This window comes from Erpetoichthys calabaricus, chromosome 1 (assembly GCF_900747795.2).
Source record: "Erpetoichthys calabaricus chromosome 1, fErpCal1.3, whole genome shotgun sequence".
Lineage (NCBI taxonomy): Eukaryota > Metazoa > Chordata > Cladistia > Polypteriformes > Polypteridae > Erpetoichthys > Erpetoichthys calabaricus.
The window spans coordinates 17,961,170-17,979,146 of NC_041394.2; the positions used below are offsets into that span (position 1 = coordinate 17,961,170).

Here is a 17,977-nt window from a genome sequence, read left to right on the forward strand (position 1 = left end):
GTATAACATGTCTTTGAACTCTGGGAGGAAACCCACCCTGGCACAAGGTAAACCTCGGATCCCAACCCCAGGCCCCTTACTGCGAGGCAGCAGTGCTATCACTGGGCTTTCAACAAGTAACAGTATAGATATGGTGAGGCTGTGGGGTGGGATCAACACAAAAGGGGCTTAGCTCTCCTAAAAGACCCCCGGCAACTGGGCCTGACCTATAGCAATGTTCCTTTACAACCAAGGCAGAAATTTTCATTTTCAGTAATTATGCTGTGCTTTGGGGATGAGGTGATAGTGTGTTATATTTCCTAAGCTTACATATATATGCATGCTGCTGGCTGTTTGCTAGCTGCTACCGAGCTGCGTGATCTGCATATCATGCTGCGCATCGATCATTTAAAAGCCTGTACAGCAGCTGTCCTTTTGTCTCACTTCCTTGTCTCGTGAGACGTTGAAGTGTCTCCGAGAAATTGTTTGTAAGTAGGGCGTGACGTGCAAGTAGTCTCGCGGGATTTCAAAGTGTCTCTGAGATGATCACGTCTCGACCCAATATCTATCTATCTATCTATCTATCTATCTATCTATCTATCTATCTATCTATCTATCTATCTATCTATCATATAGCGCCTTTTCTATATATCTATAATATGTAACTTACTATTGGAGAATCACCAAAAGCGAAGTGTTATGTGTGCATACTTGACCAATTAATCTGATTCTGATATAATGCTAAGAGATTTCCCCGTGCAACAAATTCTATCCATCCATGCATCCTTCTTAAGTGCTGACCCGGCTGAAGTATGCGGGGAGCCGGAGCCTTTCCAGATAACATCGCGAATGTAGAGAAAAGCCAAGCAAAATGACACCTTTTATTGGCTAACTAGAAAGATTACAATATGCAAGCTTTCGAGGCAACTCAGGCCCCTTCTTCAGGCAAGATCTTGCCTGAAGAAGGGGCCTGAGTTGCCTCGAAAGCTTGCATATTGTAATCTTTCTAGTTAGCCAATAAAAGGTGTCATTTTGCTTGGCTTTTCTCTACAGATAACATCGCGAACGTTCTCCGTTCCATGTCCTGCCAGCCGGTCGCAGGACACCATCACACCACTTTGCACAGAATGCTCAGCAACGCATCCTTGAAGGTGGTCGTGTATTGGCAACAATGTCACCGTCTTGATTGTCACCTCAATCCATCGAGTTGGTGATCCACCATCCTGGGACGGTCATTTTAGCGGGTTCTGGAAAAGGGTGGAATGACGATGGCCGATGCGTTACGTAACGCCAGTACCAACAATACAATTTAGACCGCATTTTACTCTGTAGCCCCGCCCCCATTTTACTTTCGATTTCTTTATTCAAGGATAACTGATTTTATAAACTTCGTTGTTTTTAGCACTGCGGTTGGCAGTTTGTTTAAAATGTCACCCACGTTTTTAAAAATTAAAAAAAAAAGCATTGAAAAGCTTTCGTACGATTTTAAGATAACAAGTTTCTCAGCCCAAGGGGGTTTCCCGAGAAGTGACGTCAGGGAAATTCCAGCTTGGTTGCCGCTGAGAGGAGTAAAAAAAAAAAAGAACTAGAAAAGAAGAGCAGCACACGTTTAAGGCGCATCATTTCGACTTGCGCTCAACGCGAGAAGACGAGGAACGGCCGGCTCTCTTTACATTGCCGATTATCTTGACTGGCTTTGTGACACCGCGACCGCCCTCTCTTTCTTCCTAACCCTCGGCCCCGCGCAGGGGCCATTTGGAGCTCCAGGAAAAAGTTTAAAAGAAAATATGAGGAGCCATTAGACACAACCGAGTATTGCCAGAGGCCGTGTTTTTTTTTTTTTTTAATAAATACAGAATTCACTCGAAGGGACAATGCTTTGAAAGACTACAAGAAGCATCACCACTTCGAAAAGACTGGACAGCCCGTGTGGACAATTTGAAGTCGGAGCGCTACGGCAGGGCATCCTATCAGCCGTCGCGCAAACGGGCTCAAGTACGACTGAAGAGACGTCTTTGTCTGATATTTTTTGTACATAGTGATTTTTATCTGAGCTGTTTGTCATGAAAAACATGAATGGGCAAGCTGGCAACTCGAACTTGACATTCCCAGGTAGGTGAAATATTGCAGCCATGTTATTGTGATGCAAATGACCGCACTGACCAGAAAAGGAGAGACGTGTCGCAGTTTCACTCGGAAGCCATTCGGCTGTTGAGAGCCGCTGCACTGTCGCTGTCGCAGCTGCTGCTGTTGTTGTTGTTATTGTTGCTGTTTTACTACTGAAATAATGTAGCGTGCCTGAAATAATGTAGCGTGCCAGTCGTGTATGCCTCGTGAATTTTAAAACCGTGCTCAGTGCTCTTCCAGCTCCATTGTCTGAAAATCCGGATGTGTAGATGACAAACCGACAAGTCGCGCAGCTGTCGCTTGGCGACCCTGTTTGAATGCCCAACCTATAGGTTTCCTCTCAGTGTGTAAACCATTTTGTGGGGTGTCTGATGAAAGATGATACTGGGTCAATGAAGCCGTAACGATATCGGTGCCTTTTCGTAGAAATCTGAATGTGCAATGCGCTTTTTCGCCTCCTTCGCACTGGGCTTTGGCTTCATTGATGATCTCAGCGCTACCCCCGCAGTCTGCCTTCACGAATATGAAGTTCATGTGTGACTGAATGAGGTGAAAATCGGGAGAGCCTGGTTTAATTTACTTTGTCTTACAAAGGACGTGTGTCTAAAGTTTCTGAATTCTGTTATATATGTACGTTCCATTGATTCGGCATCCCGTGCAGGACTCGATCCTGCTTCTGCAGCTTGGGGCTGTCTGGAGATTTTTCCCGTTGTTGGTGACCGCTTAAAAGAAAACGTAAACTGCCTGCAAACAGCCAGATTTACCCCCTCAATACAAATAATGTATATAATGTATTTATATTCACTTATGTCCAAGTGCTTTACGGGATCGCGTTTTAAACCTTGTGGTACTGGCTGTGCATCGTAACTCTTGTGCCTCCATTTTATATGATTATATTTTTGGGGTCGATCATTCACAATAGTCATATTGATCTATGAATTATATACAGTATTTGTACTGGACTGCGGTGGGCTGGAGCCCTGCCAAGGGTTTATTTCCTGCCTTGCGCCCTGTGTTGGCTGGGATTGGCTCCAGCAGACCCCCGTGACCCTGTAGTTAGGATATAGCGGGTTGGATAATGGATGGATTTGTAATGGACTTTTATATCAGTCTGTCCATTTATTTATTTTTTGCTTGCCTTTGGTTTATTTCTGTCTTGCGTGCTGCCTTCCATGCAACAAAACCGCCAGAACTAAATGAACATTTAAACTCTATATAGGAATACTGTGTTTCATTCATTACTGTAAGAGTTTATTTCAAATAAGCGCTGATCAGTTTGCTTAGCACGTGGATCACCTCCCACCATCTAAAGAACACGCACTTCGATCGACTGGCGGCTCCTGCTTTGCCCTTTAGGGGGGTCGCGTGGGTGGACGAGCCAGTGTGCCCTGCCCAGCGGTGCTTGTTTCCTTGCGCCCGGCGCCCGATTCTGCCGGGAATGGCTCCGATTTCCCAGAATTCCCAGATCCCAGATAGGTTTCACTTTTTTTTTTTCTAAGTCTTGCATCACAGAGAGCGGGAGCTCTAGGATTCTGTAAGGGAATTAACGGGATGGATGGATAAGAGTAAGGGGAAGGGAAGTGTCTGACATTTAGGCTGGGGGACGGACGAACCATAAAAATATAATACAGTACGATGTTTTAGAGTCACAGCCGTACTGCTACATATTTACATCATGTCACTGTGAAAAATGGTACAGAAGTTCTGTTGGCGATATTAAAATGACAGTCTATGCAAAACGTATTAGAAATTATATGAACGGTCCCGTTAACTGTTTTAAAAGACATGCCAGTTAGGCGAGTTGGCGATGCTAAATTAGCTCCGTGTGTGTGTTCACCTTACGCTGGGCTGGCATCCTGTCCATAGACTGTTCCTGCCATGCGTCCGAAGGGCTTTCCTGCCTCCCTGCTCCGGATAAGCGGGTTTCGAAAAATGGATCGATTGATGGAACGTTGAAAAACTTTTTTTTTTTTTAAATTATTTCATCAGTAGGCATTTGTGTTTGTTAGATATTTTGTCACTGGAGTATGTGCGTGTGTGCATGTGTGTGTGTGTGAGAGAGACGTGTGACTGAGGTTTGATCAGACCGCAGCACCGCAGTCTACACAGGTGGCACATTTAGTCACAAATCGCGGACACGCCTTTGCTGTCGTTTAAAAGGCTGCTTGACAGTCTGTTTGCTGATCGCGGCGGCTATCTGAAGTGTAAAAGAGGAGAATACCGAATACAAAATATACAAGATGAGGTGACCTCCCTCAAGCTGAATTTCAAAGAGTAAGGGCAGAGCAGACTTGTTTTTAGATAGATAGATAGATAGATAGATACTTTATTGATCCCAAGGGGAAACTCACAAAGTGAAGTGACATCCTTCACATCTTCTGTGATGGCCAGTGTGATTTTTCTACGCCGTAATGTGCTGGGCTTGTGACGTCACTTCAAGAGAGTCCCACCAAATTAACAAGTTAATCAAAAGGGCAGGTTCGGTTATGGTAACACACCGGAGCCCCTGGAGGTCGTAGTGGAGGAGGGAGAGTGAAAACAAAATATTTGCGATTATGAAGAATGCTGCACATCCTCTCTGTGACACACCAACACTGAGGACTTTCAGACAACGAATTATTCGGCAGATGTGGGACAAGAAACGCAACTGGGGGTCATTCATACCAACAGCAACACGCCTGTATAGCGCCTTACGGGGACTGGGGCTGCCACGTCAGATGTTTTCCTTTCTTTTTAGTTATTCTGGTGTGTGTTCAGACTACAACAACAACAACATTTATTTATATAGCACATTTTCATACAAAAAGTAGCTCAAAGTGCTTTACATAATGAAGAAAAGAAGAATAAAAGACTAATAAGAAATTAAAATAAGACAACCTTAGTTAACATAAAAAGGAGTAAGGTCCGATGGCCAGGGTGGATAGAAAAAACAAAAAAAAAACTCCAGAAGGCTGGAGAAAAAAATAAAATCTGTAGGGGTTCCAGGCCACGAGACCACCCAGTCCCCTCTGGGCATTCTACCTAACATAAATGAAATAGTCCTCTTTGTAGTTAGGGTTCTCACGGAGTCACTTGATGCTGATGGTCATACAGACTTCTGGCTTTTAATCCATCCATCATTGTTGGAACATCATGGTGCACATACTATAGTATGTGTGTATATTTAAGAGCTTCTGTTTATATAAAATCCCTCGTGGGGATAAAATATTCTATCTATCTATCTATCTATCTATCTATCTATCTATCTATCTATCTATCTATCTATCTATCTATCTATCTATCTATCTATCATATAGTGCCTTTCATATCTATCTATCTATCTATCTATCTATCTATCTATCTATCTATCTATCTATCTATCTATCATATAGTGCCTTCCACTGACGGAGTGCAAAATGTTTGTTTTAAGGAAATGCGGTGTGCAAGTAAGCGTTGCTTAGGCGTAGGGTGGATTTAATGATCATATTTCTTGATTACCATTTTATTTACATTAGCTGTGGCCTTAAATAATACATTTTTAAGGGAAAAGACGATCTTTCATTCGTGATGTATGGTAGTAACATAGTGGCCCACTGACCCCGCCCCCTTAAATACGTACGTCTATACTACGCGTGGTGACCTTTATGTAACGCCGGATTAAGCCCAGGGCGGCACGGTGCCACGCAACAGCCGGAGACGAGTGTTTCTCATCCGCGTGTGGAGCGCGCATGTTCTCTTCGTGTACGATTCGAAGGCATCCAGGTTAGCGGACGTGGCTGTTTTGAATTGGCCCAAGTTGAGTGCTCACCCTGTGATGGAGTGTCTCCCTGTCCAGATGAGGATCCCGGCTTGTGCCTCATGATTACTGGGATAGGCTTCAGCCGTTCCGTGATCCTGACCTGGCTAAGCAAGTTTGGAAAATGGATGGAGTGATTAAGAACCGCCAACATGGCAAAGGTCCAAAGCGTCTCCTTCAGGATATCACTCAAAATGAACGGGTTTACTTGATATGTGTAATTTAAATTAAAGTAATCGTGTAGCTGTTTCTAGTTATGCTACGAGTAGTACTAGGGTGTTGTACCGTGTTAGCCATTATGAATGTAGAGAAAAGCCAAGCAAAATGACACCTTTTATTGGCTAACTAAAAAGATTACAATATGCAAGCTTTCGAGGCAACTCAGGCCCCTTCTTCAGGCAAGATGTAAGATGTATAAAGATGTCTTGCCTGAAGAAGGGGCCTGAGTTGCCTCGAAAGCTTGCATATTGTAATCTCTTTAGTTAGCCAATAAAAGGTGTCATTTTGCTTGGCTTTTTTCTATAGTTATGCTACGAAAAATCTCTTCGATGTTACAGTAATACAATTAACTGAAATTTAAACAAAGTCATCAGATTTTAAACGGAGGAATAATCCGTCAATGGGGGGGGTGTCATTATTTATCTATTTTATTTTAATGTTATCAAAAATAACACATTTTCATATTCAAAAAAAGATATGCCCGTTTTCACAACATATACTTGCATTAAGATGACATGTCCAGGTGATGTCCCTGCCTTGTGCTCAAAATTTGCTGGGCTGGGCTCTGTATAAGCCGGTTTAGAAAATGGCTGAATGGGCCACCCCTGTACTCGCATGAAGTTAGCTGTCGGGAAGTCGATTAAAAGATTTTTAGCAAATTTATTTTTTCTGGAGGCTGCATGTGGACTGCATATTTAGGTAGAAGATATATATATATATTTTACATAGACAAATTTGTCGGCCACCTGGCGTCACAAAAACATCTTTTTCTTTTTTTTTCCCCCGTGGCAACATGACAAGTTAAGATTACACTAAAGTGCAATCAATGGAATTATTATTATTAATAAATAATAATAATAATAATAAAACTTAAGTAAAGTCTTACATAAAAATGTGTTGTATATTCATTATCACTTGCGTTGATATAGAGGATACAAGTCTTTTGTATAGGGCACTGCATATCTGTCTTATATAGTGCCTTTCACCTCTATCATTTGTTGGTGATTTTCTTATATCTTTTATACGATGCATTTTCTTCCTACCTTCCATATACAATATTTAATATCTAATATAGTACCTTTCATATCTAGTTTACATTGATAGGGAAGGCACTATATAATACTTTGTTTACTATCTACCTATTATATAATACCTTTTATATCTTTCCATCCATCTATTATATAGTACTTTCACATACATTACCACAAAAGTTTTGGAACACCTCAGTTGTTTCCAGTTCTTTTTTATTATTATTTTTTCAAATATAATCGGTTGAAATGCAATGAATGACCTATAAGAATGAAAAGGTAAGCAGTAAACTGTCAGAGGTTTATATTTAAAGTTTAGGTTAGCAAAAACTGAAAAAAAAAGGAAATACAGTATCGGAATATTACAAATGGGCCTTCTTTAGGTTACAACCGTGTTGTGCAGCAATTAAAGTAAATGAAGCCTTGCAAGTTGAAGCAAACAGTTTGCACAGGTGTCCGAACTTTTGTCGATTGACTGTTTTAAAGCAGAGGTGGAATCCATTATAGAGTGCCTTTCATATCTCTCTTTAATACTGAGACATTTCCTATCTATCTGTCATCTAATGCATGTGCCATCAATCATATATTGGTGATTTTCCTTTATCTGTTACATGATGCGTTTTCTTTCTGCCAACAGTGTGTTTGATGTCTAATATAGCACCTTTCACATCTAGTTTAGATAGAGAGACGGTCAGAACAGGTTTTTTCTGTCTAATACCGAGAAACGTTCTATCCACTTGTCATCTAGAGCCTATTACATTTATTTTATATTGGTGATTTTTTATATCTTTTATGTGATTCATTTTCTTTTTACCTACCATTATAGTATGTTTTGCATTTATCAAGTACCATTCATATCTATTTGTCTATTTGTAAAACTGAAGCCTTTTCTGTCATCTTCTGCTTTTCGCCCGAGTCTCATACTGGCGCCTTATGCAGACATGTTCGTGTTCGCTACCGAGCTGCACTTACTTATGCTGGAATATGAAAATTAGCGACTGGATGTATCCAGGGCCGGATTAAGAGCTTTGGGGGCCCGTACCACATTTCAAATTTGGGGGCCCTTTTGGTCTGCATCATCTGAAGTTTAGATTCTGAACAGTTCAAACCGGACTAAATAATTATTTTACTCTCGATTATAATAAGAATCTTATAATATTTATGTGAGTTTTATGTGTTGGGCCTCTAAAGTTTTGTTGTGTAAGAAATTTACAGTTTAAAAACGTAAAGATAATATTTTTAAAGACCAGTTTTACAATGCTACAGTTTTTCATTAAATATTGGGTCCACCATTTGGGGGCCCCCGAAATTGCGGGGCCCGTAGCATATGCTACATGTGCCTATTGGTTAATCCGGCACTGGATGTATCCTATCTACTACAATCTAGTCATCTATCACTAAAACTGTATATGGACCGACGGACCGAGGAGTTCTGATGAGCGTCCCGCCATTGGGTCCGTCAGTTTCAGACTCGCGTGCTCGTCTCAGGCTCGCCGAGAGCTGCCAGCTAATCGAACCTGTAAGCCTTTGGAATGGCAGACACTTACATATTATTTTGATGTGGTGGTCGACGCATTATCTGTTTCGGAAAATGTACCTTTTATTACGAAATGGACACAACGCCTTAAATAATGTGGAAAAAGAGTAAATTGTTTAATTTAGTGGCATTTAGTGGTGAGAGCAGTCCTGTCTCAGTAACTAAATATCATTTATCTTTTTGATACATTTTGACCTTCATGGAAACAAGACGCGTGCATATACTGTATATGTGTGTATGTCTTTATATATATATATATATATATATAATTAAAATTTTCTAAACCCGTTTATCCAGGGCAGGGTCGCGCAAAACAGAAGCCTTTTCCATATATTCATCGGAAGATCGCTATGGATATTTTTTATATAAACACTGTAAAATACATCGTTAGTACTTTGGTTCCGTTCTTAATGAGATTGTATGTTGTTACAGTGGCAGACTCAGTGCACGTCTTACTTTGACAGAATTATGTACAAATCAATCTTGCTTTTAACGTCTTATTCCAATGCTCGATTTTATTTGATGTTTGCCATACCTTACGTAGGCACTGATCAAGTGGCGACAGGCGACTCGGCTCCAGGTGACAATGTGGACTGCTTGGGATGTGCAGGGTGGAAATCGTTTGCGTTCTCCCGGTGAGTGGGCGCCTCGCACCTACGGACTACCAGTCCGCCACACCGACCCAAGATGAGCCATACATCTGCCGTTTTTTGTTGCCCGCGTCTGTGCCAGTGTTTGTACGTATCTTGAACTGATATTCTTATGTTGACTTGATTAAGTTTCCCATAATGCAAAACCACATTTGATTAAGGTAAATGTATTATTTATTAATTTTTTACTGGATGCTGTGGAGTGCATATGGAGGTAGAAGATAATTTGGGGGGGGGGGGGGGGCACAATGACAAATGTGTCGGCCATCTGACATCACAAAAGCATCTTATTCGTTTTTTTTTCCCTATGACAAGATGACAGTTAAGATTACACTGAAAGAGCAATCAATGGGATTATTATTATTATTTAATAATAATAAAACTTAATTGAAGTCTTAAATAAAAAGGTGTTGCATATTCATTATGACTTGCATTGATATAGAGGATACAATTAATACGATGAATTTTCTTTTGTATAGTGCATTCCATATCCGTCTTATATAGTGCCTTTCACGTCTGTCTTTTGTTGGTGATTTTCTTATATCTTTTATATGATTTATTATTATTATTATTATTATTATTATTATTATTATTATTATTATCATTATTTGTTCTCTCCACTCAGCGCTCTGCGGTACGCTGGTACGTTTACCAGAGATCAACCGGACCTCTAAGGCTTTGAATTCAGTTTGTTCAGCCGAGGACTCGTCGAAGAATTCGGGCCGTGCCAAGGCGTGCGATCTTCTGGGTCTCTTTCTCATTATTATTATTATTATTATTATTATTATTATCTTCCTTGTCATCCTGCTTTGATATAATAAGGTGTGTATTTTTCCGTTGCCAAATGAAGCGCACGGCAATTCTAGTGCCTCGTGAGTGGAGAGAAACGGCGCATCAGAAGATGTTGTTGATAAATGAACAGGCGAGCGTATTTTAATTTAGTTGTGAAGAAGGTACGCACTCATTTTAAAGCAGGGGTTCACAACCGGGAGTAAATTTGCGTAAAAAAACTGAAGTCGCGAAGATGTCGATTAGTTCTCAAAGACGACATGAGACTATCTCTGTCACCAACCGCGCCAAGAATATCCAAAATCGTACCTGAAAAATACCAACAAAGATCACACATGTGAATGTGTTCTCATCCACTCAGTGTGTTTCTTTCTGGTGTACCGGTATCTGCTCATCATTAGTTGTTTTAAAACAAATAAAATTGCATTATTATGTGCTATTATTATTGTTATTTGAACTTTTAAAAAAATGTTAAAAAGAGTATGTTAAAAATTTTCCTTTGTCAATTATCAAATTACTCAACAAAGCAAGGAGGGGGGAAATCTACTTTCAAATAGTTGGGAACTTTATAATACTTTATAATATTATGGGAATACTTTATAATATTATGCCTATATTGCATATGATTGCAAAGTGGTGCAACCACAACAGCGTTTCATAAATAGCACGTAGGTTCAAGACGTCTGTTTCTGTTTCCGTTTTGCTAGTTACCTGCAAGTGTCCACCTCATTCGCGACGTGCCAAACCGCATTTCGTATGTGTTCATTGCTTTAAAAAAGACGAATATTCTGGAGCGCTGTGATATAGTAATACAACAACTCGGAAGTTTAAAGTCATCCCCGTACACTACAGCGTCTTATATTGGAGCTTAAAGCTTGCTGCATAGCTTATCTAGCCCCACGTGACACATCTCACCGCCAATGTCGAGACAGCAGGTGAGCCGCACGACCAATGACGTCATCGAAAGGCGTGCACAACCGCGCGCTCCTGTTGTGATGAGTCGTAGCTGAAACGGGACAGCGGCACAGTCTGAAAAGTGCAGCCAGGAGGAGGAGGTGGCGTCTCACTTCGTGATCTTGTGGCGCTTCGCTAGTATCAGCAGCTTCATTTTAGACAAGACTGCTTAATATTTTTTTTTGCGGGAGAATCACTGAAGGTATAATATATATATATACTGTATATATATTTAATTGACGTAGAACTTGCTAGTTTTGATCTAACCCGTCTTTTATTTTCAGATTTGATTGTACTTTATTTGCAGTCTGGTGTGTATTTTCAATAGTAAATGCATTTATACATGCGTACAGGTATGTCGATCGGAAAAGGTGCTGTAATAGATGGGGAAAACACACAAGTCAAGATAGATAGGTATCTTACCATCTCTTATACACTGTATCCTATCATCTACCTTCTATTACGAGTACCGGCGCTTTGCTCCACAACCCAGACCCGTAGTTACTGCTTAGTAGCGTGCTTTCCAACCTCCCAGTGAGGTGGTCCATCTCCTCTCCCCGCTGTCTGAGACCGTTTCAGTAGTCGTCGGGAGTGGTTTATAGCTATGAAAGGCACCATATGTATCATTTCAAAATCCGTTTAATGATATACAGCGTTGCAAGTCGCCGGAGCCTTTCCCTGAGGCACCCAACTGTAAGGCTGGAACCAAAGGTGTACGAGGAGGGTCCAAACCATTGCAGCCCAATTCCCTCTCGCCCACACCCTCATACTAGGTCTGATTTTAGCACGTCGCCAGTTAATCCCACCTGCCAGTATTTTGGGATGTGAAGAAAAAAAAAAAAACGGAGCTCCTTCAGACACGGGAAGAACTTTAAAAAAAAAACTGGAAAGGACAATTAGGGCGATAAAATGAACAAAGTTGTGTCGTTTATTTAAATTAGTAATATTATCCAAGTTATTGAAGTCTTTGTTCATATAGATAGTAATGTAAACCTAATAAGGTCTAAACAACCGCCAAGACGGACCTGCTTGTGCCATTGCCACGGATCAACATCCAGCTCGTTGCAGGGGCTTTTTGGTCCCGATTGCGCCCTGATGAATATCCCCCGTCGTGCCAAGAACGCCTAACTAAAAGGAGTGGTCGGCTTTCTTACCTGACCAAAGACCAATCTGTTCAATGTTGGAGCACGGCTTGCTTAAAGAGTTCTCGGCTCCCTCGCTACAAAGGAAGAAGCGGATTTTGAAAACGGACTTACCATGTATCAGTTCTGTGTTTTAAATATAATTTGCTTATATAGTAACTGAAAAGTTTTAAGCAGTCCCGGCGGCATTCAAATCACTTATGATAAGGTAGCTAAAACCAAATTGAAGACGTTTAGTGAAATGACCTGTGCGCGCTCAGATTTTGGTTTTCCACCGGAAGATTCTAGTCGTTTATTCCAACCCTCCATCTGTTTTCCTATCTATACACATCCAACGAAAGGTCGGCATTGTGCTCATGCACACTCTTAACAATAAAGGGTGTTCATCAGAGCGATGCCATAGGGAGACCATTTTTCGTACCCAAAAGACCAGAAAGAGCCATTTATTTATTTAGCTTTGTAACAGGCTCCATACTGTAAACAACTACAAAAAGATGCAGATTTGTGAAATGCCGGTATCACTTATAAAAGTATAACCTCCATTCAACTTAAAATAATTAAGGTCATGATTCACACTTAATATTTTCAATCTGAACCAATATAATTCTTTTTAGCTTATTGATCTCACAATTTTTAAGTTAAGGCAAATCATTTAGAGTGATTGGGTGCAATTCACTTGTTTTATACTGAAGTAAATCTATTTTTTAAGTTGTTACAATTTAAAATGGTTTATTGGTCGTAACCTGTTTTTATGCTATTAGAAATATCATGAACATAATACATTCCAATTAGGGATGCACCGATACCACTTTTTTGGAAAACGAGTACGAGTACTTGCATTTCAGTACTCGCCGATACCGAGTACTTAATAAAAACATGATTAGGTATACCTCATGTCTGGAGCATTTCCTCAAACACATGTGCTATAGCCAGACTGGTGTGCGAGCCGCGGAATTGTTTCGCATGTAATATGGCTCGTTGCAGCGTGAAACTCTCGTCTATCCACTGGGAGGTTAGGCTAATTAGCGACACGGGGCTAACACTGCTTGTCCAAATATCCGTGCTGAAACTAAACGCAGAGGAGGCTTGCAGTAGGCTGTGGATATGTTTTTTCACGGAGTCGTGTAGTTTAGGCAGCTCCGTGTCAGTCATGTAGCGGCAGCTTGGGACATCATATCTGGGCTCCAGAGCATGGAGGAGACGCAGGAATCCCACATTTTCTACCTCCGAGAGTGGCTGGTCACTCAATGCAATGTACTCGATAATTGCCTGTGTTATTTTCACAGCACGTGGATTGTCTCTGGACATTTTCTCTCGTCTTGCAAGAGTTTGCTGCAGCGTGGGTTGTGTTGGTTTAGAAGCGTGGGTAAACTCTTTGTACTCGTTGTCGTGTTGGGATTTTAGGTGCTTGATTAAATTACTTGTGTTAAATGCGCTACCTTTTGAGCCTCCTCTGGACAATTTCGCTGAGCACAATTTGCAGTCCGCCTTTGTTTTGTCGTCTTCATTCACTTTGAAATAGTTCCACACGGCTGACATGTCTCGCCTCGCCTTCTCCCCGCTCTGAGCTGCAGCCGGGGCCTGGGGGCGGGCACTCGGCGCCTGTGATTAACCCCTTACACGCCGCTCAAACATAGACATTTCTCAGACCGTGGTATCGGTCCCCGGTATCGGGAGACTTTTAACGAGTACGAGTACTTTAGAAAATGTGGTATCGAGGCCGATACGGTATCGGTGCATCCCTAATTCCAATGCTGTACTTTTTACATTTATTTAAAAATCTAGTGCAAATACACAAGCATTTTGCAGTGTAAATCTTAAATATACAACACAAATTTATTAAACATTTCTACAGCTTTCTTGAAAGTATGTTTTATTACGTGTTCTTATACTTAAAATTAACAGTTGAGAAACAGGGTTACTTACCAGAAATCCTCCATTATAAAAGTCTGCTGCTGAAAATGACCAGACAGGTATAGCCACCACGTCCACTCCACTCGGGAAAGTGTTCTTCTTTTATGGCAGTTAGAAAGCCATCACGCTGGAAAGTTCAACCAGAAGAATCAACAAAGGGCCCCTCGCACACAGCACATGAACAACCTAAAATATTAGATTAACTGAAATAGGATTTTTATGTTTATTCCCTCCACCATAACTTACTTTGGTACAAACAATTTTTTCTACTTTGACTGAGATCTGGAACCAAATATTTCAAGCTACAACACTAAATGACTAACCTTAAGTTGCTTGAAAAAGAAAATTTACGTTGAATGAACTTTTTGCAGTGAAACACGACTCTCACTGCATACAATAACACAAGCCAAGTTCAGATTCTATTAATCTGTTATAATACAATACAATACGATTTATTTTTGTATAGCCCCCAAATCACACAAAGAGTGCCGCAATGGGCCTTAACAAGCCCTGTCTTTTGACAGCCCCCCAGCCTTGACTCTCTAAGAAGACAAAGAAAAAACTTGTTTGGGAATGTAAGAAGCCTTGGTAAAGGCAATTCGAAGAGAGACCCCTTTCCAGGTAGGTTGGGTGTGCAGTGGGTGTCAAAAAAGGAGATAAATACAATACAATACACAGAAGAGAACACAAGCAATATTCAGTACAATAGTAATATTGTAAGTGCAGAGCAAAATGCAAGAGCAGATGATATCCCATAATCCATCCATCCATTTTCCAACCCGCTGAATCCGAACACAGGGTCACGGGGGTCTGCTGGAGCCAATCCCAGCCAACACAGGGCACAAGGCAGGAAACAATCCTGGGCAGGGTGCCAACCCACCGCAGGACACACTCAAACACACCAAGCACACACAAACGGGCCAATTTAGAATCACCAATCCACCTAACGTGCATGTCTTTGGACTGTGGGAGGAAACCCACGCAGACACGGGGAGAACATGCAAACTCCACGCAGGGAGGACCTGGGAAGCGAACCCAGGTCTCCCAACTGCGAGGCAGCAGCGCTACCCACTGCCCCACCGTGCCGCCCATATCCCATCAAGCTGCCGTCCCCTATTGGCCATTCTGTAGCTGAGTCAGTGCTGGGTCAGCCAATCCGATGAAAGGACCCCTCTACCCGACGATTCCAGTGCTCCTCCGTCACAGATGACTTTTCCTTAGGCAGGCAAAACAACTTGGCAGACAACTGCTAGTATCCTGCCTACCAAACATTGAAGGATTCTTTTTCTTTTTCCCCTTACATGTTAGGAAGCTTTTCAAAGCACCAAGTGCCAACTTCATATGCAACTTCTTAGAATGAAATGGTGCTTTGTCACGCAATGGCTCTATGAGGAACCACACAACCCAGTAAAGAAGCGTATAGTAAGTACCATTAAGGAAGAGGGATTTTTAAGAGTGGCAGGGCCAGTTCATCGCGGGGCGCGTTCGCCTTGTTTGGGACCACCGCAGGACATCCACCGGTCAAGGAGGTGCACGGGCGGGAGGATTTGGCAGTGCGAGACATCGGAGATCCCCTTGTTAAACAATAGATGTTCAAATATTTATCACTCCTCTGTGGTTTGTCACCCGTTCAGTGTCATAAGCTCGAGTTTTTGCCGTTCGGGATGGGGCGGTGTTTCAATTTGCCGCCTTCCAACATGTCTGAAACACAAAATTAAAATGACGTATAGAGAAAAATTAAGATCAATTTTGCATAGATTTATTCATGTATAGAGAAACAACAATATTTTCTCACATATAATTATTTATAAGCATCAGCTAGACAAGAATATAGCATAGATGTTCTGAGTATTAGTTTAATATAATTTACGCTGCAAAAACCAGAACCAGTGTGGTGTACAAGTGATAGGTGGGGATGTTTTCTGCGCAGAGCAAGAACGCATTCGGATTGATAACGAAACAAAATTATAAATTGTAAATTAGTTATCTTTCTAGAAAATATCGGTGTAATGTTTCTGTTTATTTTTGTTATTGCCTCATAAATGTCAACTGCTGTGTCTGATGCCGTCACAGAAGGACAGAATGAAAAATATTTTTGAAGCATTTGTGGATGCAAATCAGAGAATTTGACTTTTTTCATTCATGAGTGATATTTTTCTGAACTCTGTTGCTTACACACGAATTGTACTGAGCCTTTGGCCCCCCAAAAATGTGCCGCCCGCCCCTAGCTACGCCACTGCGCGTAACGTTTAAAACAAATAAAGGAAGAATAATTTTGATACAGAATGACGGGAGCCAAACCATAAAGTAAAGGAGGGATTCGTGGAATGTAAGGACACAATCACTCAATACAACGTTTCTCATTTTAATTCCCTTTGTGTTTTACTATGTTGTTTACCTTTGTATTGCTGCTTCTAACATTTTAATCTTTATACAGAAAAGTACAATAGAATTTTTGAACATTCTGAAAATTAGACATGCATATGGTAATTGTCATGTAAGATAAAATACATGTAATTTTTTTTCTATCACTTTCTCTTCAGAATTACAAACCGAAAAATAAATATATTTAAATAGTCTGGAATATATATTTTTTCATTCTAGAAAATCCAAAATACAATTACAAAATATTTTGTAATAGGTGCAGAGATAAAGACAATGTGTGAGAAAGACTCTCCTTCTGTTAAAGTATATGAGGATTATTCAGATTATTATTATTATACTTCTGGGTTAATTGATTAGTTGGGTAAAATGTATTTATTATTCTGAAGTGGACTTCTTTAACCTTGTATATGGCACTGATGAGACCGATCTCCAATTTTTAGGACGTCATTTAAAGGGGGGCATTACAGATGGCATCATCTGATATAAGAATGGCGTTCCCGATGTGAAAATTGCTACATTGGCAGTCTAAAAAATAGAATCCTTTTTATTGAAAGAGTTGGAAACTTTTCTCAATCTAATATGAGCAATGCAATAATATTTTTTTCCATTTATATAGCACTTTTTTTTTTACTTCTCAAAGCGCTTCAGTTAGTGGAGAGCCACTTCAGCCACCGCTAGTGTGTAGCATCCACCTGGCAGCCATTTTGTGGCAGTACACTCGCCACCCGTTAGCTAGTAGGTGGTAAAGAGGTGAGAAATAGTTAGCCAGTTAGAGACAGGGGACCCCAGGAGCATAGGGGCCCACAATGTTTCTGATGCCAATGGGGGCGCCAGCGCACTACTATGCCCCAGGGGCTTATAATGCTGTTAAGATGGCCCTGAGAATGACTAGGCCATGGTGGGCAATTGGGATACACCCAACTGTTTATGAAGGGTACCTTGGGATCTTTAATGACCATGGACAATCAGGAACTCAGGGTGGTGCCATTTTTACTGCACTGGGGCAGCGCCCCCTGTTGGCCTCTTCAGCATCTCCCCAAACTTTTCCTGGTCGGTCTCCCATTCCAAGTACTGGCCAGACCTGAAGATGCTTAGCTGCAGGTGGATGACCTTTTCCGAAGTGCAGGCTGCTGGGTTTTAAAAGTTAAATACTGGGAATTGCATAAATAACCTTAAATAAATTTCAAAGCTTAGCTACGATAGCGTGCAGGTCTGTCAATTCTTGGTAAGAGTCTAAAACACACATCTTAACAGGGCAAACACAAACCTTTTATCTGCTATCCTGGTATAGTACTGTAAACAGATTTATCCCCAGTTAAAATGTACTAGTCCGGATGAGCGAGGGAAGACGTTGTGCTTCCAAGAGTCAAGGGCTTGTTTGTGAAATCTGAATAACGGGATGAGTCATTCGCTGCGCTAAAAATCACCCGATAATAAATCTTTAGGCACCTGCTAGTCGCACACACGCCGCCATTCCC

At 41.1% G+C, this 17,977-nt stretch overlaps 1 protein-coding gene across 1 annotated transcript in view; it reads left to right on the forward strand.

Moving 5' to 3' along the window:
• Positions 1-1,569: 1,569 nt before the first annotated feature.
• Positions 1,570-17,977, forward strand: part of relb (v-rel avian reticuloendotheliosis viral oncogene homolog B) — a 101,271-nt gene continuing 84,863 nt past the window's right edge. The window contains exon 1 of the mRNA XM_028795898.2: positions 1,570-2,091. Within this exon, the coding sequence (XP_028651731.1) occupies positions 2,043-2,091 (49 nt within the window). The 5' untranslated portion in view covers positions 1,570-2,042. The remainder of the gene's footprint in view (positions 2,092-17,977) is intronic.